At 35.4% G+C, this 25,744-nt stretch overlaps 1 protein-coding gene across 4 annotated transcripts in view; it reads right to left on the minus strand.

Annotated features, from left to right (window-relative positions):
* LOC145277907 (sialin-like) overlaps positions 1-25,744 on the minus strand; it is a 1,209,741-nt gene that overhangs the window by 117,528 nt on the left and 1,066,469 nt on the right. For all 4 annotated transcript variants that reach the window (XM_080129960.1, XM_080129961.1, XM_080129962.1 and 1 more), the window contains exons 6-8: positions 16,437-16,582; positions 4,241-4,328; positions 1,976-2,065 (exon numbers count right to left, since the gene is read on the minus strand). In XM_080129960.1, the coding sequence (XP_079986086.1) occupies positions 1,976-2,065; positions 4,241-4,328; positions 16,437-16,582 (324 nt within the window). The remainder of the gene's footprint in view (positions 1-1,975; positions 2,066-4,240; positions 4,329-16,436; positions 16,583-25,744) is intronic.

Below are 25,744 nucleotides of genomic sequence, written 5' to 3' on the forward strand. Positions count from 1 at the left end.
GTGTGTGTGTGTGTGTGTGTGTGTGTGTGTGTGTGTGTGTGTGTGTGTGTGTGTGTGTAAGTTCGTTATAGACTAAAAAAACGGCTGGACCGATTTTTATGAAATTTCACACAAAGGTACTTGCTGTGCCTGGCAGTGTTTTTAGCTAGGTTTTGCATCGAAATGTTTCCAACAAGTATTGGCAACTGATTATCGCTATGTATCATTGTACATATGCACGGCCATTTTTCCAGGTCGTTGCTTAGCGACGAGCCAGACCAACGCTGACACCGTATATATGTTATGGAATTGTTCGTACTACTACTACACACTTCACAGCGCACGCACACACGCACACACGATCATTACAGCGTGTTTTCTCTTTCTTTCTTTTTTTGTCTGACGACGTAACTTCTTAACTTTGTTTCTTTAATTGGAAAGACGATTATTAATACAATTGGATTTAAGATATTTTCTTAAATCAAACATTCACAGAGGGTAATACCTCAATTACAGTATAAATACAACTTAACATTTTTTTTAAAATAGTTCTTCTATTTTTTTCATTAACTTGACTTTAATTAACATGTTAAATAACATTTATTTATACAAATACAAATTCATTAATTTATTAAAAAAGATTTTTTCTTTTACTAACTAATCAAAACAAAACACTCCTAGTCTCTCTCTCCTCTATGGCTTCTTGAACTCTTTAGTAGTTACTAAATGTAACTACTAAGTCATAACGCAGATCAAATAACCATAACTCTTAAAATTTATTTGGAGTTATGTCCCCTTTTGATCACTATAACACTCATCTAAAAAGTTCCAAAACAACAAGTCTCTCCAACAATTTGAAAATTATTCAAGATTTCTGCTCACTCAAATGTGTATCCGTTAATATTTTATATGCCTTTATATAGAGTGATGTGGTTTTCGATTGATTAACTGTGTCGGACGTATACTCGAGAGTCAAAACAATGAAAAGAATATGCTGTTGTCACAGCACTAGTCATGACTGAAGTAAAAGGAGCATGCAACTCTCATGAATTCTTATCGAGAGCTAAGCCTATGGGGACTGAGTTCTCCACACAAGCGAACACACATACACAAACCGATGACCTTAAGGTAAACACGATTATCACCCTTTAACTCTGGTAACACCATGTCTTGCCACCAAGGGGCGATACAACCTACTTATACATCCGGTCTGTGCCATTCATTCTCTTTTCCGCTGGACCTCCGAACATGCAGACGTGAGGACAAACACTTTCCGGTTCGGCTACGCCCAAACCGACGTTCGACCGCTCATCAAAAACTATAAACGCAAATAACGTTACTTATAATCTCTCACTGAACTCTTTCTATCATTTATTTTGTATCTGTTGTAAATAAATTTACTTGATTGTAATTTTAATACCGGAATATTTCATGTCTTCATTTCATGTCAAGGGAGACCATGCGACCTTTGCTTCTACCTCCTATTTAACAACAGAGGATGAGATCACCAACTACATTAACTACCCTCGTCTCCTACAAGACTGGTGACCCCGACGTGGTCTCATGAAAAAGATGGACACACCTACAATCGAAAGACACAAGCTGAGTCTTAACTTAAATAAATAAATACATAAACCATGCCATTTCATGCACCAATCCACAACTTCAAGATTAACTGTATATTTCCGATAGTCTGAATGCTGACCTATTCTGTTATGATAATACTGCAACCCACAACAGTTATAATGGCAAGAATTCATAAGTGCAAATATAAACGTGCTCCTCACCCATCATTCCCATTAGATCTGGCTCCCTCAGATTGTCATCTGTCTCCTCCCGGCTGGAAAAAAGTTACCGTTTTGACTATTACATCAACAAATGGTTACAACCTGAAGATTTCGTTTCGCCTAGAAAAAGTCATTTTGGAAGAAGTATTCTATTCTCAAGAAACCTTCCAGTTCTCCCTACTGCTTGTGCTTGTGCAAATGTGACTTACCCCAAACATAAAATATTGAAGGCCATCCAAGTGGTGTCCTAGCAAGAGCTGCTGATACTGGTAAGGATATTACTGTACCAAAATAAGAACCTGTAAAACAAAAAACAAAAAAAAAACACAAAATTAAAATAAAAATCGTATAATACTAGTGAAAGGTAGTTTGCTTGAAGCATTGCTAGTAAATAAAATATAAAGTTTATTTTTCAAAGTCGCATGTAATATCACACATATACATATATATAATATAAAATAAATATATATCATATATATGTAATATAAAATAAATAGACGTACGGTATTTCACAATCCTACAAGATTTTTACCTGTTCGTTTATTTTTGTTCATTTTCCACACCACTTCTCACACCGGTAACCCACATTGCTATAACCTTCTAATACAATATTATGCCTGATGTGCCTAAAATATCACCCAGAAATGCAAAAGAATACATATCAATATATTAAAATTAAATAACAATTATTCTTTATACCTACAGACACTAGTGTTTTTATGCTTATGCAATCATCAGTGTAGGGAATGACAATTCCTGCCAGTCATGAGATGTGAACCCGGCTATGAAGCCACCTTTGGCTCCATTTGCTAAGCCTTTACCTCAGTGCCACTAAATAATTGCCATAGGAATGAAGGGAATTAAGAAGTATTAAATGCCGAATTCAGGCAAATACATTAGACAATCTAGAGTGTTCGGACGAGCAAAGTCGTTAACATTGCATAAACGCTTGTTGACTGCGTTTAATTATTCTGCAGACAGTGCCCATTTTTAAGTATTCTTAAAAGGGCTCAATAATTACAATTAAACAATAGTTATTTACAGACACTAGTGTTAAATGGACGCATGAATAATTAAGTATATGACAACGTAAGTGTTAAGGAATGATAAATCACCTTGAAATAATATATATATATATATATATATATATATATATATATATATATATATATATATATATGGCTGTGTGTGTTTGTGTGTATGTATGTGTGTGCTGGGGTGGAGAGGACTCCCGTAAGCCGTGGTGAAGGCAACCTTTCTAGGAGAAGCAAATCTCTGATTTAAAAAACCATAAAGCGGGAGACCAGTACCCGCATTAAGCTGGTCCGCAGTTTAACTTGTTGCTGGCTATCTTGCTCTTGCTTGTTGCTGGATCTCAACATCTTGAACCGAGAGAGAGAGAGAGAGAGACTTAGCTGTTGTACAAAGCTAAGACTCTGTAACATCATCTGTGTATAGATACTCCCTCAGGCATTTGTATATAAAAATGGATCTTAGTTCGTTTTAATTTTAATCAGTTCATATGCGTGTCACGTTGGTACAATGGTAACAACACAAGCTTTGAATGCTACAAGTTTCGGTTTTGATTCTAGCTGATGGCACACAAATACTTTTTTTGTAACTTTTGAAATCACAACTCTATAATAATATATGCGAAATCTGGACAAATGAAAATATCATACTTAAGCGTATTTTACGTCCAGGCAAAGTCCCCCCCCCACTAGTATATATATATATATATATATATATATATATATATATATATATATATAACTACTTTATATAAACGCTTATATAAATATATATATATAACTACTTTATATAAACGCTTATATATATATATATAACTATTTATATAAACGCTTATATATATATTATATATATATTTTTTATATATTATATATATATTTTATATTATATATATATATTTTATATATATTATATATATATATATTTTATATATATATATATATTTTATATATATATATATTTTTTATATATATATATTTTATATATATATATATTTCATATATATATATATATTTCATATACATATATATTTCATATATATATATATATATATTTCATATATATATATATTTCATATATATATATATATTTCATATATATATATATCATATATATATCATACATATATATATATATATATCATATATATATCATATATATATATTTCATATATATATATATATATATATATATATATATATATATATATATATATATATTGAATGAAATACTGAAATGTCATAGGATTACAAATAGTATAAAACCGTAGACATAAAATCCAAATAAATATTAGTTTCAATATTTATAAGACGATCTCAAACAGATAAAGAAAGCTCAATATGCGAAATAGAGCAATGCATAAAAAAACAATTCACAAAAAACTGATGTTTTATCACATTCAAACTGAAATGAAATAGAATAATGCTAAGTAAAAATGTAATTACCTGAGAATGCAATGGTAGCCAGTTTCGTTTTTTCCAAAGGTGGGGCCCAGTTAGCCCACATTGCATGGATGGACGGGTAAGTGACACCCTAAAAAAAAAACGAATTTAATCTATATAAAGGAGAATGTGTGCGTGTTTGTGAGAACAACTCTCAACCTACTCAACAATTTTTTTATCTACAGACTTGAAATTTGGTATATAGGTATTCAGAAATGTAGAAAACTTTTTACTTGGTTTTCATCTGAAAAAAAGGACTGCTAAGGAATTAAAATTGAAACATTGGTACTTCGAACTGAACGGATTTTTACCTATTTGTCAACTGTTTCACGGCTATGCATGGACGAATTGTTCACGTTACAGCTTCGTTATGTTAAGAATAAGTAGTTTTGAAAACACTTTTTAAAGATCGTGTCAAGCTGGCGTAATGATTATTGTACTTGATTCACTGTCTTTAGGTTTTGGTTTCGAACTCAGCTCGAGTATTTTTCTTTTTACTTACAAGAAATGAACTCTTTGGAGAAAAAAACAATTTATTTGCATGCACATGTCTCCGTTTCTTTCCGTTTTTTTTTTTTTTATTTAATTCATTTTTTTTTAAGAATTTAACGTTATGTTTACTACCGGACAACACCGGGTACATCTGCTAGTTATGTTATATACGTAATAAGGGCACCGTGGGGAATCGGTCTAACGAGAAGTAGAGTAAACATATTGAATTTTGTCGCTCATGAAAACTAGAGGTAAACACTATCCCTATGACATGATCACAAGTTAAATAAGCCTGAGCGTAGTGTTGTCACAAATATCAAACTATTAAAGACGTTTGAAAACCAAAGCGAATGCTGTGATACTCAGATCATTCATCTAAGTGTTCTGGTCGGCAGATGATCCCTCGTTGGTTATCCAGTGATTTATAATTTTTAAACAGTGCTTGTGCAATTTTATAAACAAGATATCGCAGACAAAAAACAGGTAAACAACTCCTCTAATTCAATGTATGCTTTGCACCATTTCGTCACAGCATTCAGCATTACCTCCCTTTCCAAATACAATTATACACAGAGGGCGTTTTCACTCATGAACTAGCACCCCTATCGGTGATCTCAGCAGAGATAACCCAAGACTGTTTCAGTTTAATGGCGGCTTTGACAAACACATCACTCATCATGTACGCTCACACATACAAGTACGCTATGCTGGTACATAAGACTCACACATACACCCTCACCCTCCACACACACACAAACACACATATCTATATATTTTTCTACTTGGATTTTATTGAACATGCGCTTTTAAAAAAATCTTGCAAGACCGTAGATTTTACCGTTCCAGCAGTGCACATGCACAGGTGAATATGAAAAAGACAGAGAAGTGGTCTGGTCTGAGTGCTGAAATGCAGATGGAAGATGAAGAAATTCAAGATAACACCAATAATTATAGGAGCACCAGCAACAATTTCCAAACGCTTAAAAATAAAACAAAAAACAAACAATGAGAGAGACTGAAATCAAAAGGATGGCTGAGAAGATATATTAAAAATATATAACAGTAATGAAAACGGATGAAATATTAGGGAAAACCCTTGAATGCGGAGATTAATGCGCATAACTTACAAACGCCAACCGGCCATATACAAGCTACAACAGAAGTAAAATCAAAAGATAGAGGAACATCACATGGAACTAAGAAAGCTGAAACCATATGATCGTAAGTTACCTCTGGTTAAACCTTGTTAATAACACTGGAAGAAAACAACACATGGTCGCTAGGTTTTGACTCTCACCACTCAACGATCCAGTGGCACATGTTAAAACTGTGCACGCACACACAGGACGGTCTGAAACAAAAAGCACCGAGTGATGAGGTGAACCTTTCAAAGCTGACGTCGCCAGAGGTGAATGGGTCAAACAGTTGATCTTACAGCTGTCGAGGTTAGAACACCTGCAAGAAAGCGGGTGGATATAAAAAAAGCAGGCGGAAGAGAGAAGTCAAAAAGCCAACAACAGCCACGAGTCACCGCTGAATCCACCACCACCCGTTCCCTCCGTCCGTTTTCCGCTTAAAGCACGCACACGGAGCAAGACATAAAATAATAATTTTATATTTTTCTAACAAACGAATTTGTATTGCTTGTTTTTCTTGGCTGGTGATGTATTACTCGACCCGGCTACATCACATAAGATTGCCTCGCACTGAGATCACTCCTGCTGATTTCCTCATGTAAAAAAGAAACTTCACTACTAAAGAATTCCACAACCCCTGAGGATAAAGAAGGGTTAAAGTTCCTGCATCCATTATAAAAAAAAGGTTTAAAGTTCCTGCATCCCCGTCCCCAAATGTAGGTCCCGCATCAACTAGCGCCACACAAAATAGTCAAGAAAGGTCGGGAAGGAAAGACAGAGAATAAAAAGCACTAATCAGCCTTCCACTGGATGGGAGGCTTTTTGCCACCCAAATATCAATGATGACTGATGATCATTGCCGACGAGAAGTCAATGATAAACGACTGTTGTGATGATTCAAATTCATTTGTAAAGGTTTTCAAAAAGGTAGAGCATACTGGAAATCTGTGGAGACTTGTTGTCACCCAGACTCCAAGGAACACCAACTGTTGTTGTTAGTGAGCAATCTCTGATGATGACATGTGTGAGACGTCCTAGTGAGTACAAATAATAATGATAATAATAATAATAATGATAATAATAATAATAATAATAATAATAATAATAATATAAACTAATTTGAAAACAAGACATCAACGCAATGCCATCGATGAAAAGTGAAAAGAAACCCAAGAAACAATTAAATGAAGATATCTAAATGAAAAAAGATCAGATCAACAAAAAACTATGCTTAACGAGATCAACATTTCGCCTTTTTTATTTAGGATTCATCAAGAGAAAAAAGGTATGTGATAATAGGTAGAAACAAGGTGCTTACATACATACATACATACATACATACATACATTGCCGGTGTGTATATATAACGACGACTAAAACATGTATGTTGTAAAGCCATGTGTGTATCATAATATGTTATAGACTGGTGTGCATACAAAGAGGACCAACAAATCGTAATATGTTATGTTGATGAGTATATAACACGTTTATATGTAACGTGTCGTCTACATATTTATAACTGTGTATCGTGATCGTCCTATCGTATTGTATAGCTGGATGTATAAATGAAGCGTCTGTTTACGTGTCTATAAAATGTACGCATATATATATATATATATATATATATATATATATATATATATATATATATATATATGTATATATACGTCTAATTTTTTATCACCGTATCTTTCTGTTAAGTTACATTATTGTTTCAGCTACCCAGCCATTTTTTTGGCCATCTGTAGCTTCCTCAGACTTTTACAAAAATGTTCGTTATTATGGGATGAAAGAGTGAAAGAGTGAAGGAGTGAATGAGGTCAGGGGGGAGGTGCGAGGAGGGCGGAAGAAAGAGAGGAAAGGAACAAGGGGGGAAGGTGGTAGGGGGCGCTTGGTATGTCGGTAATGTTTTAGTTTTGGAGTTTAAGGAACTTGTGGGGGAGGGTCTGGGAAGTTTATTTCTGGTGTGGCTGAGGGCATAGAGATACATGGGGGAGGGGAATATGTGGGAGTAGGAGGAGGGGGTTACTTTAAAATTCGAGTCCTAATGTTAAAGTTTATGGCGTCTCGTTGGTGAGATGATTTCTTGGTAAGTATGCCTTAACCTGTTGGGTGTTCGCTTATGTTAGGAGGCGGGGAGGGGGCTATGATTCGGTTTATTTATTCAGTTTTTATTTTTGTTGTTAATTGTTTGGAGAGGGTTAGCTATATAAAACCATGTATCTGTAATCGTTTCTCTTTTTTTTAAATTTCATTTTACTTCAGTAAGTTTTAAGAGATCAAGGAGATCCCTCCTGGAGCTAACACTTGATTCTGTTTAGTGTGAACACGCGTATGTATAATGAGTAGGTGTTGGTGTTAACACATAAAATACAGTTCATTTAATACGAGACAGTTCTTTTAGCATATATATATATATATATATATATATATATATATATATATATATATATATACTAGCTGTTCCGTCCGGCTTTGCTCAGGCCCTATGTACTGTTCATAAGGTTATGTGCATATGTATATATTAAAAAGTTTGAATATGTAAAGTAATGTATTTCTGTATAATAGTCTTCCTTAACTACCATAGAGAAAAGACACACAGACATTTTCACTTTTATAGATATATAAATAGATAGATAGATAGATAGATAGATAGATAGATAGATTGGATGCAATATATAGTAATGATTTAAAAAGTATTAAAAAAAGACTCATGCGGCACTAGCGAGAATCGAAACCAAAACGTTCAGTTCACGATTTATTTTGCCTCTGCCGCAATGACTGGGATATGAAAACATGTTTACTGCAAGGCTAAAAATTAAAACATGAACCAATAGCTATTACGTTATGCATTCGTAATGTCGGCGTTCGACCTTCACCTGGCAAATTTCATTTTTTTTTCTTTTTTAATTTTCACACTTTTCCGGCTAAAACCCAAAATATAAAGTTTTGCATGGATTTCCGGGCTAAACCCCAAATATAAAATTTTGCATTTACACCTTATATATAACGTTTCATGTCTGCAGACCAAAAACTCTAGAAAGAGTTTTATAGGCAGAATATGTTAAACAAAAATATATACGTATATATAAATATATATGGAAACAATTTTTTTACTATAAACTTTTTACGCAAATATTATGCAAGTATAAATTATGTAGAATATCTGCATGAATATAAATACACGTAATAGTTAACTAAAGATGATCATCCCATTAGAAAACCGAAGCAACTAATTCATTAAAATGAATGTTTAAAAGAATATGCAAATTAGCTAGATCTTTTGTTAGTGGATGCAATTCTACGACCCATATATAAGGAAAAAGGAAATTGTATTTTCTTTTTAAATAAATAGAAAATAGGGGTTTTAATATGAATATCAATACACACAAAAGAAAAAAGAATTTATAGGAGTATATATATATATATATATATATATATATATATATATATATATATATACATATATATATATATATATATATATATATATTCTTGCTTCAATATGTGGAGGTAGAGCACATAGCTGGTTTCTTTTTTCTTTCTCCTTTGAATGTTTTTTGCATGTTGCCACACTGCCGAAATTCTTTCCTTCGAAGAAAAACGCCAAGACACGAATTATATTTTCTATATATAATCGTTTATTTCACTGGTTGGATCCTCTTCGGAGTCTGCAACACTTTATCTGTCTACATTCTGCTATCTCGCGCCAATCAATTTCCCGGTGCATTAAGAGACCAACTCTGGAGGCCAAACTCCGTCTCCAACTCACTCTTTGATTCTCCAACTCTCAACTAAAAACTAAACTCTAACTTTTTGTTCTGCCGAATGTATCAAAACTCTCTCGAAATTCTATTTGTTTTTTTGTTTCTAAAATTCCAAAGTTGTTATATAAACATAAACATAATATTTTATTATTCTGAATACGTAATCCGTTTCAATAAAATTTCTTTTTCTCTAATGGACATTTCACATTCAAAACATCCACATCTCTCCCTCAAGAGGGCGCAGTGGTTAAGAGTACTTTGAAAAGTCATATTCTCCTGAAAGTTGAAGGTTCAGTTCTCAGTGTAAAAATACAACTGCGAATTACTTAGGACCTCATGGCTGATGGAAGTACCTCCGTTCGGAATTCCAACCAAATTTCCGAGTTCGACAGAAACATTCCCGAGTTCGACAAGATACTCCTGAAGAAGGTCGGAGGTTACATCGACCGAAACGTTATGAAAATGGCGCTCAAGACGAGAACAGTAGTTAGAAGAATCCAAATAATACGATCTACTTGTTAGGTAACTCGACGACGAACGAAGAAGAGTGGAAATTGTATGTCTAAGAGAGTGTGAGTGAGTGAGTGAGTGAGTGAGTGAGTGAGAGAGTGAGTGAGTGAGAGTATGTGTGTGAGAGAAGTTACAAAAGAGATATATAGATGTGAGGGAGAGAAAGATATATATATATATATAAGAGAGAGAGAGAGAGAGAGAGAGAGAGAGAGAGAGAGAGAGAGAGAGAGAGAAGGGGCATAACATAAATAAGAGTCAGAAATTGGAAGACGTTTTTTTCCAACATTGTTCTGCCAGAGATTGTCTGGAAAAAATTACCGCAGATGAACGACAAAACAAACTACAGTTATTATTGTTTCTTCAACAAAAGCTGTTTGTCTGCGTTTATTTTTTTCTTTCTTTCTTTCTTTGCCTTTTTCTTTTTCTTTTTTTTTTAATGAATTTTTCGCTCTGCTACGGTGAAATAATCGTAATTAGAATGAAGAATTTATTTTTGGTAAGTAATTAAAAGCCGATCAAATAAGGAAACAAGACATCAACGCAATGTCATCGACGACTCAAAATAAACAATGATGAAGGAGAAGGAGATTTTCTTTTAGAAAAAAAAAGCAAAAAAGGTCAGCAACCAATCGTATTGATCAGAAAAAATGCTCAGACATTCGTAAAAAGAATTCATATATAGCAATCAGATTTCGTTAATTATAGATGACCATACTCTGTCCTAAAGTTGTGGTGTTCTTGTGACCAAAGCCCAGTGTTAATCCATAACGTCGCTCCCTCTCAAGAAAAAAAAAAAACAATTAAAAAACACCTTTATGATATACGTATTTTAATACTTGGCGTTAATAGAACAAATAATAATGTTTTTTGTTAGTTTTTTTGTGTGTTTATTTTACTCGGGAGTCGCCACTTATTAAGTATCGAAAGCCACTCGAGGATAAGGATTAATGAATGTAAGGTGGCAGTATAGTAATCGTTAATGGTTTAAATTGGGTAAAATTTGATTATTTATGGAAACGGCTCAACAAGAACTTGTTTACATTGGATTTAAAGGCTACCATGTTGTATTCAACCAGGAAGCAGGCCAGCAGAACAGCGTTTCACAGATGGGCAGTTATGAGAAAGAAGCTTTGTTCATGGAATCTGCGTTTAGACTTGGGAGGAAATCGTCTATAGTGGTTGTAGCTAGTCGAGTGTTTTTGTGAAAGTTTGGCAAGGAAAACTGGAGTTTAGTCGAGCACTTGTCATAAAAATAACGATAGAGCAAAGACAGGCTTGCAACGTCTTTTCTGTGCGAAAGAGGTTGCAGGGAAGAGAAAAGGGCATCACCTACTAGATTTTGAAGCCAGTTTTGAACTCTATCAAAGCTGGATATGAGCAGCTCCTGCCTGGATGAGGCAACAGTACTCCGTTTTAGGGCGCACTTGGCTCTTACACAGATAAAGGGTCGCATCAGCAGTGAGATACCTACTGGAGCGGTAGAGTGATCCAACCATTTTTCCAGCGATCTTGGCAACAGATTTGATGCCTGTGTTCCATTTCAGATCAGGAGTGAAGGTCAGTCCCAGAAACGTGTCAAGACATGGAGTTTCACCAAAAACGAGAGCTATTCATTTCAATTGGAACGTGATGGGGGTCAAAGCTATTATGAAGCTTGGTTTTCGATGTATTAACCAGCTACCTTTTATGTCCATTGTATCACATTCTCAAGATTAGAAGAGAAAATCAGAAGGATCTTGGTCATTGAAGTGTTACCATAGACTGTGGCATCATCTTCGTAAATGTCTATGAATGATCTAAGAATGTGATTTGGGAGATCGTTGATGACAGAAAGAGAATTGGGCTCAGGATGGAACCTTGAGGGACGCCACCATTATTATTATAAGTTCCTGATATCTGCCCATCAACCACTACTCAGAGAGTAAGGATTTATAATTGGGAGGACATTTGCAGCTATGGAATAACTGGCGATCTTGTGAAGTAGACTTTTATACCATACTTTATCAAAAGCTTGTGATATGTCAAGAGCTATTGGTCTAGAAATGAAGTGCCTGTCGACAGATTCTCTAATCCTCTGTGATATTACAATTAGTATATCAGCTATAAATCTCACCAAATTGAAACCATATTGCATGTCACTGAGCAGCCTATTTTATCACAGATTCCTGCAACTTAATATGTAATTAATGTGAAATTTTATTTTTCATATTTAACAATGTAACATGTTTTAGACATTTATTTTTGTAGATAGGTTAGTTGATTGTTTTTGTTTTACGGCATATCAACCCTTTTTCAGGTTATTTAATGCCGAATCCAGTGACTTTGAAGAAAATTTTTTTAATAGAATATATTTGTATTTTTTTTTCAAGTCAGTGTCTATGTAACCCATAGTTGGGACTCTAACAGGTACTTCCACTCCGGGTCAGAGTGGACCTGTGAACAATGGCAAGTAAAGGCTGGCGCCACACTCCCCAAAGCCCGCAAGCTGGGGTCTCACCATCGGATATAGTTTAAGGTCATATCCAGAATCCTATTTTTGTAGAAGTCAAAGAAAAATGACATTTTCGTTCAGTGTATAAGAATATTGGGTGAAGGAAAAAGTCTTTATTCTTTTTCTTTTTTTAACATGGGAATCACCATTTATCAAGGCCCGGAGGCCACTCGAGGATAAGGGTTAATGAGTGTACAGTAGTCAATAGGACAAAATCGTAATAACTGTTAGTAGTGGAAATTTAGTAAATTGGGTTACTTAAGGGGAACGGCTCAATAGCTTGTTTATGTTGTAGTCAGCTGGAAAGCAGAGAAACGGAAGAGAGTTCTACAGGCGTGCAGTTCTAAAAAAGAAAATTTGTTTATGGAATCTACGTTTAGGTTTAGGCACAGATAAAGAGTGGGGGGGAAATTATTAATAGTGTTTTCAGCTAGAAGAGTGGTTTTCAAGAAAGTTTGGTGAAGAGGGACCATAAATTGGAGCTCAGACGAGTACTTGTCATGAAACTAACAGTAAAGTAGAGACAGGATCATAATATCCTTCTGTGGGAAAGAGGTTGCAGGGTCGAAAAAAGGGCATCCCTCACTAGGCTACAAAGTCTATTTTGAACTTTATCAAGGCAGGATAATGTCTTTTATAGCAGCTCCTGCCCAGATGTGGCAACAGTACTCCAACTTTGGACGTACTTGGTAAAGAATCAGTGAGATATCTACTAGAACAGTAGACCGATTCCATCATTTTTCTGGTAGCCCTTGGCAATGGATTTGATGTACATGTTCCATTTCATATCAGGAGTGAAGGCCAGACCCAGAAGTTTGTCAAAACATGGAATCTCCTCAAGATGAGAGCCATTCATTTCAATTGATACCAGACAGGGATCAGAGCAATGATAGAAGCTTGGTTTTAGATCCATCAAAATTAACCCGTCACCTCTTTCCCCATTGTACCGCATTGTGCTCCAGATCAGAGGAGAGAGAATCAGAGAGAGAACTTGGTCATTTATGGCCTTTGAAGTGTTTCTATAGATGGTAGTGTCTTGAGCATAAATAATCTTAGGATGTGATTTGGAAGATCATTAATGTAGATCAGGAAGAGAGTTGGGCCCAGGATGGACCCCTGAGGGACTCCAACATTAATACTGTGAGCTTTTGATTTATGCTCATCAACCAATACTCTTATGAACCTATCAGAGAAAATTGATTTAATAATTGAAAAGACAGTTTCAGCTATACCGTAGCCGGAGTTCTTGTGGAGTAAACCTTTATGCCATACCTTATCAAAGGCCTTTGATATGTCAAAAGCAATTGTCCTAGAAAGGAAGCCTCTGTCGAGAGATTTGCTAATCCTAAGATTAGCACATCTGCTGTAGATCTAGCAGAATGGAAACCATATTGCATGTCACTGAGGAGGTTATTTTTGCTGAGGTGGCTGACACAGAGTCCAGCAACTTACTCATGAAGCACAGGAGACTGATTGATCTGTACTAAGAGGAAGATGACCGATAACTTGAATTCTTAAATATGGAGCATACTGATAAGGTTTTCCAGGGTTTTGGGAGGCAATTCTCCCTAAGACAATGCTTAAAAAGCTTTGTAAGTATGGTAGCTGGTTCTCGATTAAGCTTTTTCAGCATTATAATTCAAGGCCAGTTGTTTGACTGGAATCAAGGTTTTGGATTAGCTTGGCAACATCGTGTACAGATATTTGTATGTCGCATAGCATGTTTTCAGATGTTTTCAGTTTTAAGGAGTAAATACAGGGTGTTGACTGCCTTGATCGCATAGGGTAGAATAAGCTGCAAAGTTCTTGGCAAAGACTTTAGCCTTGTCTGATACTGATGAAATTATCTCAGGTCCATTGACGATGGTTGGGATAGAACACACGCTTCTGTTCAGGATTCTGTTTGTTATTTGCCAAAACTAGTGGGAACCAAGCCACTGCTCATCTACTTTGGACTTGATGGACTGAGCATACAACTCTCTCACATTCTTTATTACTCCTTTACAGTGGTGCTGGCAGTCCTGAAAACAACTTTAGTCTCACTACATCTATTACATTGGAAGCAATGGAAAAAGTGGTTTCTGTGCGCAATGGCAGCAGCATATTCTGGAGAAATCCATGGTTGGCTGTTAGGTTTTTGCTGGAATATTTTTAAGGCTATGAAGCGATATATACCTACAATTAACCATTTTGTCAGGTTTGATACTATAGAGGACACATTCTTTAGAAACAAGGAATGCAGAAGTAGATCTGATATAACTGTACAGAAGCTATCCCAGCCATAGAGTATCAATATAGTGTACGATGGAGAGGTATGTCTTAGGACTTTTACATTTCATTTTAATCTTAACCGATACAATCAAATGATCAAAAGATCCTAGCGGAGGATGAACACAGCTCAGATCAAGTTGTGAGAAAAAAGTTTAGAAGATTTGCATACTAACCGTCAGTGTCGGGCACACGGGTGGGTTTGTGAACAATCTGAGTTAGACCATAAGCAATGGAGAAATCGTGACAGAACCTCCCCTCATCATCTGTCTTGTTTGAGTGGGCTAACCATTCCACATTGTGAACATAAGATGAGCAGACAGAATGTGGTCAATTTTCTCAGATATGGTCTTAAAGATAATAACCCTGCTGTTGTGGAGGCAAACACATTGGTGTGAGCAAATACAACCCAGAAGCACATATACAGTAATTTAGGGTCTTCTCTGGAAATGTCCCTCCCCATGAAAAGCCATCTCTAATGTAGGCACATATTCCATGCCCATGACGATCTTGGGGGTTAGATTTTGATGTTAAGTTAGAGTATCCTTTAATCAAAATTCTAGAAGTTTTCTTAGCCAGAATAAGTATTTTAGGGAAAAACTGTCGTGAAACAAAATATATTCATGCAAATTACATGACTGAGGGAAAAACAGGCTAATTCGAATCAAGTATCTATGTGTTAGATTGTTATTTTTGGTCTGACTTTGAATATATATATATATATATATATATATATATATATATATATATATAGGGTGACCCCCCCCCCAAGAAAAAAACGGTCCCCAACTCTAATTAGGCCCCGTTTCTTAGTGTTTTGTCCAAATGAAATGAAACTTTGGTCATAACTAGTTTATTATATTCAAAACATCACATCAAAACACTAGGGTCTTTGGACTTTTTTCTCCGTTCTACAGCATATGTTCTAGATATACTTTCTATGTTTTTTGCTTTTTTTTTAGTCACCATATATATATATATATATATATATATATATATATATATATATATATATATATATGATTTTACTTGTACAAATGGAAATTCTTTTAACTTTTGTGAAGTTTTATATTTGGATTTTACCGTCACTGAATTTTTTATCTTCCACCAGACTATCCATTCGTGTGTAATCACCTTTTTCTTCACCATATTCCCTCTGCTTCACTTTTTCTGTTTTCAAGTAAGATCTTTGACTTACTTGTTGTTTCATCAAATACTTCTGCATGCAAAATCCAATCCCGCATTTTGCTAATTCCTACCCTCTGATGAGAAGGAAAGTATTTCTTTGAAACTCCGTGGATTAATGACTATCCATTTATCTAGTGTTTCCTTTTCAGATTAAATATGTTTTTAACTCATTTCAAAGTGTTTTTTAACATATTTTATTAACTGTTTGCTCATATATATATATATATATATATATATATATATATATATATATATATATATATATATATTATGTACAAATACCAAATCTGACAGTAGTAAATACTGTTTAGTAGTAATTGTGAAATAATAAAAAAAACACTTACCTCACAAATACCTTCAAAAATGCGCAAAATGACGAGAGACAGCACATTCCAATATATGCACGCAGGGGTGAGCAAAGTTAACAAACCTGTTGCAAAAATCCCAAAACCGAAAACATATTTGCCTCCAAGACGATTGGCAAGGAAACCTATAAAAAAAGGGGGAAAAATACGATTTTATCTAGGAATTAGCATTTCTTTTCTCCCCTCTCTTTCCCTTTCCCTTTCTCTCTCTTTCTCTCTCTCTCTCCCAGCACGCATACACACACATCTCTATCTGGTCAGATATCGCGCACGCGTGTGTGTGAATACAAATGAACCTAAGTTGTAAAATAAAAATCGATTAATCAATAATTTATTTGAAATAGTTAATTAAAAAGAAAAAAATGTAATTCAATAAATGTAAGTGTCAAAATGCCGTTTAACAACAACAAAAAAGAAATTTAGAAAAATTCGATCAACATGTTCCTGTCTTTTTGTTTTCTTTCAGTTAAAAAAATAATTTGGTTAAGTCAGGGCATAATTTTAAAACAGAACAGGCAAAACAAAACTGAAAAAAAAAAATCTCTGCTGAAAGAGATTACTGTTGCTGTTGTTGCTCAACGCGCCCTATCCTGCCTTGATAGACTTCAAAACCAGCTTTGAAACCTAATAGGTTATGCCCTTTTCTCTTCCCTGCAAACTCTTTTCCACAAAAGTGACGTTGCGAGCCTGTCTCTTCTCTATCATTATTTTCATGGCAAGTGCTCGACTATAGTCCAATCTATGCCCCCCTCTTGCCAACCTTTCACAAAAAACACTCGACTAGTTACACCCACTATAGACGGTTTCCCCCCACTCTCTATCTGTGCTTAAATCTAAATGCAGATTGCATGAACAAAGCTTCTTTCTCAGAACTGTCCGCCTGTGAAACACTACTTTGCTAGCCTGTTTCCTGGTTGAATACAACAAGGTACAGTGATGATCATATTTATTGGCACGGTAAAATAAAAGTTAAATTTTGTCTAATAAATTCTAAAAAAGGGATTAAATTAAAGAAAATAACAAAGTATATTATGTATTTTTAACTGGCCTTTCCGATGCAGCAATCGGATTTTAGAAAAAATAAATAACAAAGGAACAACAAACATAATTGCAAAAAACCCTTGTTCAAAATTATTGGCACGATTTATTTAATAATCAATTGTATAGCCTTTGGCCTTGATTACCTTCCTCATTCGCTTTTCATAGTTTACAACCAAGTTGTTGCACTCTTCAGTAGTAATTTTAGCCCACTCTTCCTGACAATAATCCACCAATTGAATAAGATTCTTAGGCTTCCTTTGCATTACCCTGAATTTTAATGTTCTCCATAAATTTTCAATTGGATTAAGGTCTGGGCTTTGTGATGGCCACTCCAAAACATTAATATGATTGTCCTCAAGCCATTTCTTAGTCAGTTTAGCCGAATGCTTTGGGTCATTATCTTGCATGAACCACCAACGACGACCAAGTGAGAGCTCTTTAGCAGAGTCTTTCAGGTTTTCATCCAATATTTTAACATAATCTTCCTTTTTTATGCTACCTGTGACCTTAACAAGTCGCCCTGGTCCAGAGGCAGCAAAGGATCCCCAAAACATCAAACTGCCTCCACCGTGCTTCACTGTGGGTATGGTGTTCTTAGGCAGGAAAGCTTCGCCAGATTTTCTGTAAATATAAGACACTTTATTATGGCCAAATAACTCTATTTTCGTTTCGTCAGTCCATAGAACACGTTTCCAGAATGCAACATCTTTATCAATATGACGTTTTGCAAAGGCTAGCCTTGCTTTCAGGTGCATAGGCTTCAATAAGGGAGTCTTTCTCGGACGACATGCTTTTAAACCAGCTCTCTTCAAAACTCTACCAACTGTATGTCGAGATACATTCACTCCAGAGGTGCTCTGTTCATCAACAATCTCCCCAACAGAGATCCTTGGGTTTTGTTTTACTTGTCGAACAATTTTCCGTTCATCTCTTGGGGAAAGAATCCTTTTTCTCCCTCTACCCTCTAAACTCATAACGTGGCCTTGCGATTTGAACTTGTTTATTATGGCTCTAACAGTGGATTTGGGAAGGTTTAGCTTCTTTGAAATCTTATCATAGCCCTCCCCATTGGTATGGCATGCTACAACAAGCTTCCTGACGTCTTCACTGTGTTCCTTAGTTTTAACCATGGCGATTGAAAATTATAATTTAGTCACTTATAATAGTTTAAATAAATCGCTATCTAAAAATTATCTGCAAAAAATTATTCACTGAATTAGCGTTAAACAAGCATAATATGGCTATAAAAAAGTTCAGAAAGCACGTAAACCGGAAATTGATTGATATTATACTGATACTAAAAGAAAAAGAAAGCCGTGCCAATAATTTTGAACAAGGGTTTTTTGCAATTATGTTTGTTGTTCCTTTGTTATTTATTTTTTCTAAAATCCGATTGCTGCATCGGAAAGGCCAGTTAAAAATACATAATATACTTTGTTATTTTCTTTAATTTAATCCCTTTTTTAGAATTTATTAGACAAAATTTAACTTTTATTTTACCGTGCCAATAAATATGATCATCACTGTAAATAAGTTCTTGTTGAGCCGTCCATATAAATAATCAAATTATATGCAATTTGCACCATTAACAATTATACACTACCACTTTACACTCATTAACCCTTATCCTCGATTGGCCTTAGGACCTTGATTAGTGGTGACTTTCAAATAAAAAAAATGTGGGATATATGAGGGGCGTGCAATAAGTAATGCCCCTGACCCACTTCCAGTTGCCTGATCTAGCTGAAATTTTGCATGTGCAATGATTTATATCTCTACAGGTTATGTGGCAAATTACAGCTCTGAAGTAATTGTGGTTTCTGTTTTACAAGTGTTTGAACTGAGTCAGGTGTGAAATGAAGCCTGTTGAACATCGAGCAGTGATCCGTCTTCTGGGACCAGGACGGAGTAGTGATGACAGATTTGAAAGGACGCACACCACAGGAGACTTTTGATGAAATGAAAGAAACTTATGGTGATAATGGCCCATCATATGACCTTGTAAAACGCTGGCATCGTGAATTCAAACATGGCCGGAAGTCTGTGGAAACAGCTCTCAGATCTGGTCGCCCCCCTTCTGTCATTGATGAGGCATCTGTCCGTCAAGTTGAGGCTGCCATTTTGGAAGATCAGCGAATTACTATTCGCCACATAGCTCAAAATGTCAAGATTAGTACAGGGTCTGTGGAAACTATCATTCATGACCATTTGCATATGCATAAGGTGTCTGCCAGATGGATTCCCAGGTTGCTCACACTATTCCAGAAGCGAGAACGCGTCGAGTGCTCGAGGATGAATTTGGAGATGTGCCAAGAAGATGAGTCAAAGTTTTTCAAAAGACTGATTACACAGGATAAAACCTGGGTCCATCACTATGATCCAGAGATCAAAACCTAGTCAATGCAGTGAAAGCACTTGGACTCACCACCTCCAAAGAAGGCAAAGATGCAGCCCTCTGCTGGCAAGGTCATTCTCACAGTCTTCTGAGACCAGGACAGAGTAGTGATGACAGATTTCCTGGCAAAGGGTACCACAATTACAGGAGCCTATTATGCTTCACTTTTGAAGAAATTAAGGGAAGCTATCAAAATCAAAAGGCTGGGCAAGATCAGCAAAGGTACCCTCCTCCTGCAGGACAACGCTCCGGTCCACAACTCGCATGTCGCCAGATCAGAAGCGCGGGGGTGTGGTTATGAAATCCTCCCCCATCCTCCCTACTGTCCTGACCTTGCATCCTCTGACTTTCACCTCTTCCCAGCCATGAAGTTGTTTTTGAAAGGAAAGCGTTTCCCAGATGATGCAGCCTTGATTTCTGAAATTACCAACCTGGGGTGTTTTACAAAAACGGTCTCCAGAGCTGCATCAAATGATGGGAGAAATGCATAACTCTGGGTGGTTCCTATGTAGAGAAAGACTAGTAACTGTGCCAAGTTTCGTTGCTCTACTGCTATCGGAAGTGGGTCAGGGGCATTACTTATTGCACGCCCCTCGTATACGGGTAATAATATATAAAACTTAGCATTTCTTTTCCTTTCTCTCTCTCTCTCTCTCTCTCTCTCTGTCTGTCTGTCTCTCTCTCCCCTCTCTCTCTCTCTCCCTCTCTTTACCTACATAAAACTAAACAAAACTTCCACATTTATAGGAATTGTTAAATGAAGAAAACGAAACATTGGTACTTGAAATGGTTGACTGATGAGATTGCATACCTGAACAGTTTCTTTGAAAATGCGATAAAATTAGTGTGTGGGCGACAACATATACAGAATTCTAATTTTAAGTTTAAAATTTCTATATAAAAGAAGGAAAACTGACGAGCAGGCACTTGCGATTTGGGGAACTAAAAGAATAATTTGATAAATAAAAAATATATTTATTTTTTAATTGGAATTCCTTATTGAGATGAGTATTATTTATTAATTTATTTATTACGGACTATTATCCTCATCTTTTTTTTTTAGTTCTTGTTTCATGACGTTTCGGCCAACTATTCGCAGTGGATAGAGACGTGGAATCTCTATGGTTCCAGGTGAGAATTGTCTGAAGATAGCAGTTTCAATTCTACCCAAAGCCGGCCAGAGGCTTACTTGGCCAAAACGTGGTGAGATGACAACAACTATGGATGGCAGTAATTGCTGAGAATGCAGTTAGGGGATTATAAGTTCCTATCCCATCACGGTTTCCACCTGACGAAAGCCAAAGGAATAGTTGGCCGAAACGTTGTGAAACAACAGCTAAGAAAAGATGAGGATAATAGTCCACAATAAATAAATTAATAAATAAAGAATAGTTTTAAAAAGAACAGATAAAACAAAACAAAAAAAAAAACTCCCGGGTAACACTGAGTAGATAATGCAAATTATCAATCCTCATCTAAAAAAATTCTGGAACGTATATATATACGTTTTTATATATTTCTTTCTTCCTAAAATTAAACAAAACTAAAACATTTACAAAAACTCATCTAACTACAACCACTGCCAATAGTTTTCCTTTCTCTCTCTCTCTCTCTCTCTCTCTCTCTCTCTCTCTCTCCCTCTGTTTACCTACATAAAACTAAACGAAACTTCCAAGAGCAAAGTTTCTTTCCTAGAAGTATCCGTCTGTGGAACAAAATACAAGAAGCTGCTTCTCAGCTGACTACAATACTGTCGTTTTAAAGTCCAATATAAACAAATTTTTGTTGAGCTACCCTCTTAAATAATTAAATTCTGCACAATTACCTACATCATTAACAATCATCAAAATGTTATCTCATCTGACACTCACGTAACCCTTATCCTCAAGTAGCCTTTGGGCCTTGATATGTTGTGACTCATTTAGTAAAAAAAAAAAAAAAAAAAAGAAAGAGAGATAGTGAGAGAAAAGGAAGTTTTACTCAAAATGGCAAATCGCATGGATATTTTGGATATACAGGGTGGCCACAAAGTCACACACCAATGTTAGTTAAAAAATTAAAAAAGTTATAGTAACATGTATTCAAATTCAAAACAATAAATATTAACATTGGTGCGTGACTTTGTGGCCACCCTGTATATACTATCTGTTTAATAAAGGAATCAAAACTTTTCATTGAAGTTGAGCTTTCCTTCTTAAACGTCCAATGATGAATCATTGCACATCAAAGAATAATTCTAGCCATCAATTCCTAATGGCTACTTGCACTTGATCTTATGACATTGATGAAAGAGATACGAGGCGATCAAGGTTGTAGGGACTAAAATGGTATTTAACTGCCATTCATGGCGATGTCAAAGAAACTGATGAACTGTGCTGATACGGACGACAGCTGAACTATCATAGAATCATAGAAAACCATTTCATCAATAATTATTGCGTTTTGCAATCGGCAGCAAATTATTTTTTTAGGCTCTGTTTAAAACTCAAACATTGTTTGTAAAGATCTTTAACAAACCAGACAAAAATATTACCAAATTTCTATTATAAAAGGAATTTGTGTGTATGCGCATGCGCGCGCGTGTGAGTTCGTTCCCTATGGACTCGAAAATAACTGGGCCGATTTTTATGAAATTTTATTTTATGTGCCTGGCAGTGTTCTTAGATAAGTTTGTATCGGAATGTCTACGATAAGTATCGATAATCGATAATATGATGAAAAAAGGAACAGGCGATTTTGACCAAAGCTAACAGCTTACACAGTCTAATATCACAAGTGCATTTCAAAAGTTTTATTACCCTATGAATTCCCTATGGACTCAAAAAAAAAAAAAACGATTTTTATGAAATTTCACACAGAGGTACTTTATGTGTCTGGCAGTGTTCTTAAATAGGTTTTGTATCGGAAAGTCTTCGATAAGTAACGATAATTGATAATCCAAATAATCCGATGAAAGAAGGAATAGGTGATTTGGATCAAAGTTAACACCTTACACAGCCTAACTTCACAAGTGCGTTTGAGAAGTTTTATTATTACACAAGCCGAAAGGCCCGATATATAAAATTAAAAGTGGGTTCTTTGATATGACAGGGGCGCATTTGAAATGAATGGTTCTGTTTAAAGCAAAATTGCATTATGATACTGGACTTTTGCATTTTAAACTTAAATTCAAGCCATTATCAACGCACAAGCAGTAAGACGAGGCATATAAAATCAATAATAGGTTCTTTGATATCACAGGGACACGTCCGAAATAAATGCTTCTGTTTAGATACACAATTGAAGCATAATATTTGACTTATTAAACTTTAATTCAAGCCATTATATATAAAAATAATTTTATAAAATCAACAGTAGGTTCTCTACAGTGCAATGTAAACTACAATGTATTATGGAATAAGTCACTGCGGGAAGAGGGCTATGTAAAGCTTCCGCTTGATGCACCGTGATTGGTCCCCAACTAGAACAAGCGATCAAGTGATTTGATTGAAAAATGGTCGATTTCATCGATTTTGATGACAATAAAAATAAACATTTGTTGACCATCATTAAATCCCGACCAACGTTCGGTCTCCTTGCCAATAGACAATATGAAAAATTTGTTTAACAAAGTTCACGTAGACAGTCTATTCATATATTTTTCAATGTTAGAAGAAAATTTGATGAAAGCCTAAAAATCTCTTTACCCACCTCCCAACTATACGGTAAAAACAAAACAAAAAATAACATCCAACCCAATACTAATACTTCAAATAACCTACACATGAAGATCTTCAATAAACAACTGTTCATGGCATTAAATGACATAACAATATGCCGTAAAAATCAACCAACTAACCAACCTTTGTTTAAATTCCACCAGACTTTAGAATATCTTATCCGTACCGATTTGGTATAAATTTATTTTTTCTGTTTACTTTAAAACTCATACTCACTGCCTGTAAAGAGGAGACCGGAATTGGAGCTCAGTCGAGCACCTTCCACCTTGAAGAACCTCCAACATGCATACTCTGTCAGTCATTCTTCAATGTCGAACATGTACTCATTACTTTAAAGATCTCTAACAAACCAAACAAAAATATTGCTAAATAAACAATATGAAGGATTTGTTTAACAATGTTCATCTAGATAATATATTCAGTTTTCTAGACTTTACAAAAAAGAATATGAGAAACATAATAATCTTTTCACCCACCACCCAAATATTCCTATATTATATAGTGATACGTTTAAAAAAGAAAACCATCCGACTCAATACTACTACAAATAACCTACACATAAGAATCTACGATAAATAACCTTTCATTAAATGACCTAACAGGACTGATGTTCAATTAAAACCAACTGGGTGAAAGCTTATTTTTTTATTTACAAAGGAGTCACCACTTATCAAGGCCCACAGGCCACTCGAGGAGAAGAGTTAATAAGGGTACAGTGGTCAATGGGACAATGACGTAGTAATTGTTAGTAGTGGAAATGTGGTAAATGGGATTACATAAGGGAGACAGCTCATCAAGAACTTGTTTACATTGGACTTGAAGACGACCATATAGTCAGCCAGAAAGCAGGCAAATGGAAGAGAGTTCCATAGGTGTGCAGTTCTAAGAAAGGAGCTTTGTTCATGGAATCTACGTGTAGTTTTAGGCAAGAGTGGGGGGGAAATTATTGATAGTGTTTTCAGCCAGAGGAGTGTTTTTCGTGAAAGTTTGGCGAGGGGGGACCATAGATTGGAGCTCAGTTGAGCACTTGCCATGAAAATAACCATAAAGCAGAGACAGGCTCGCAACGTCTCTTCTGTGGGAAAGAGGTTGCAGGGAAGAGAAAAGGGCATCCCCCACTTGGCTACGAAGTCTATTTTGAACTCTGTCAAGGTAAGATAAGGTCTTTCTAGCAGCTCCTGCTCAGATGAGGCAACAGTACTCCATCCTTGGCTGTACCTGGCTCTTATATAGGTAGAAAATTTGATTCAGCAGTGAGATATCTACTGGATCGATCCCCACTCTTGAATTTCACCGGCGTTTAGAATATGCTGTTTCTGAATTTTTAAGATAAAGATTGATAATTTGTATTCTTTGGATTTTTTGAGCCACTTTTCTCATCTTGAGTGTTTATTCTCACAACGTTTATTCTCACTTCCGGTGTATGTCTAACTTGGAAATCTGTACAGAATTTTGGAACAGACTCCTCTATTCCATCTTGCTTTCGTTTCATGCCGTGACTGGGTAGAAGTCTTAAGTAATTCAAGCTCCAGAAGACTATCACTTGCATCTGAATTTACCAAGTACATAATCCGTTATGCCATGGATCCTTGTGGACAAATCTAATATGAATTTTATTTTTACAATCTTATAACTAATTACTATAAATCACTACTGAACTGTTCTATAAAAGGAACTTTGTGTGTGTGCGTGTGTGCGTGTGTGCGTGATGTCGCTCCCCATGGACTTGAAAACGGCTGGGCCGATTTTTATGTAATTCTACACAAAAGTACTTTATATGCCTGGCAGTGTTTTTAGAAATGTTTTACATCGAAATGTCTAATTTAAATAATCTGACGAAAGAAAGAACAGTGGATGTAGTAATATATATATATATATATATATATATATATATATATATATATATATATATATATACACGACAGTGATGTAGTAATATATATGCAAAGTTTCATGCTGTTGACCATCTTACAATTTATTCCTTTAATTCAGTTGACATTTACAATTCTTGACAGTATCTGTTTCATAGCACAAAATTATTCACTTAATTATTATATCAAACAATGAATCTATTTTGCCCTTAACTCATCAGAAAAAATAGCAACTATCGATCGACCAAAAAGGAAATAAAA

Source organism: Euprymna scolopes, chromosome 6 (assembly GCF_053919585.1).
Source record: "Euprymna scolopes isolate OS-2025 chromosome 6, ASM5391958v1, whole genome shotgun sequence".
NCBI classification, from domain to species: domain Eukaryota; kingdom Metazoa; phylum Mollusca; class Cephalopoda; order Sepiida; family Sepiolidae; genus Euprymna; species Euprymna scolopes.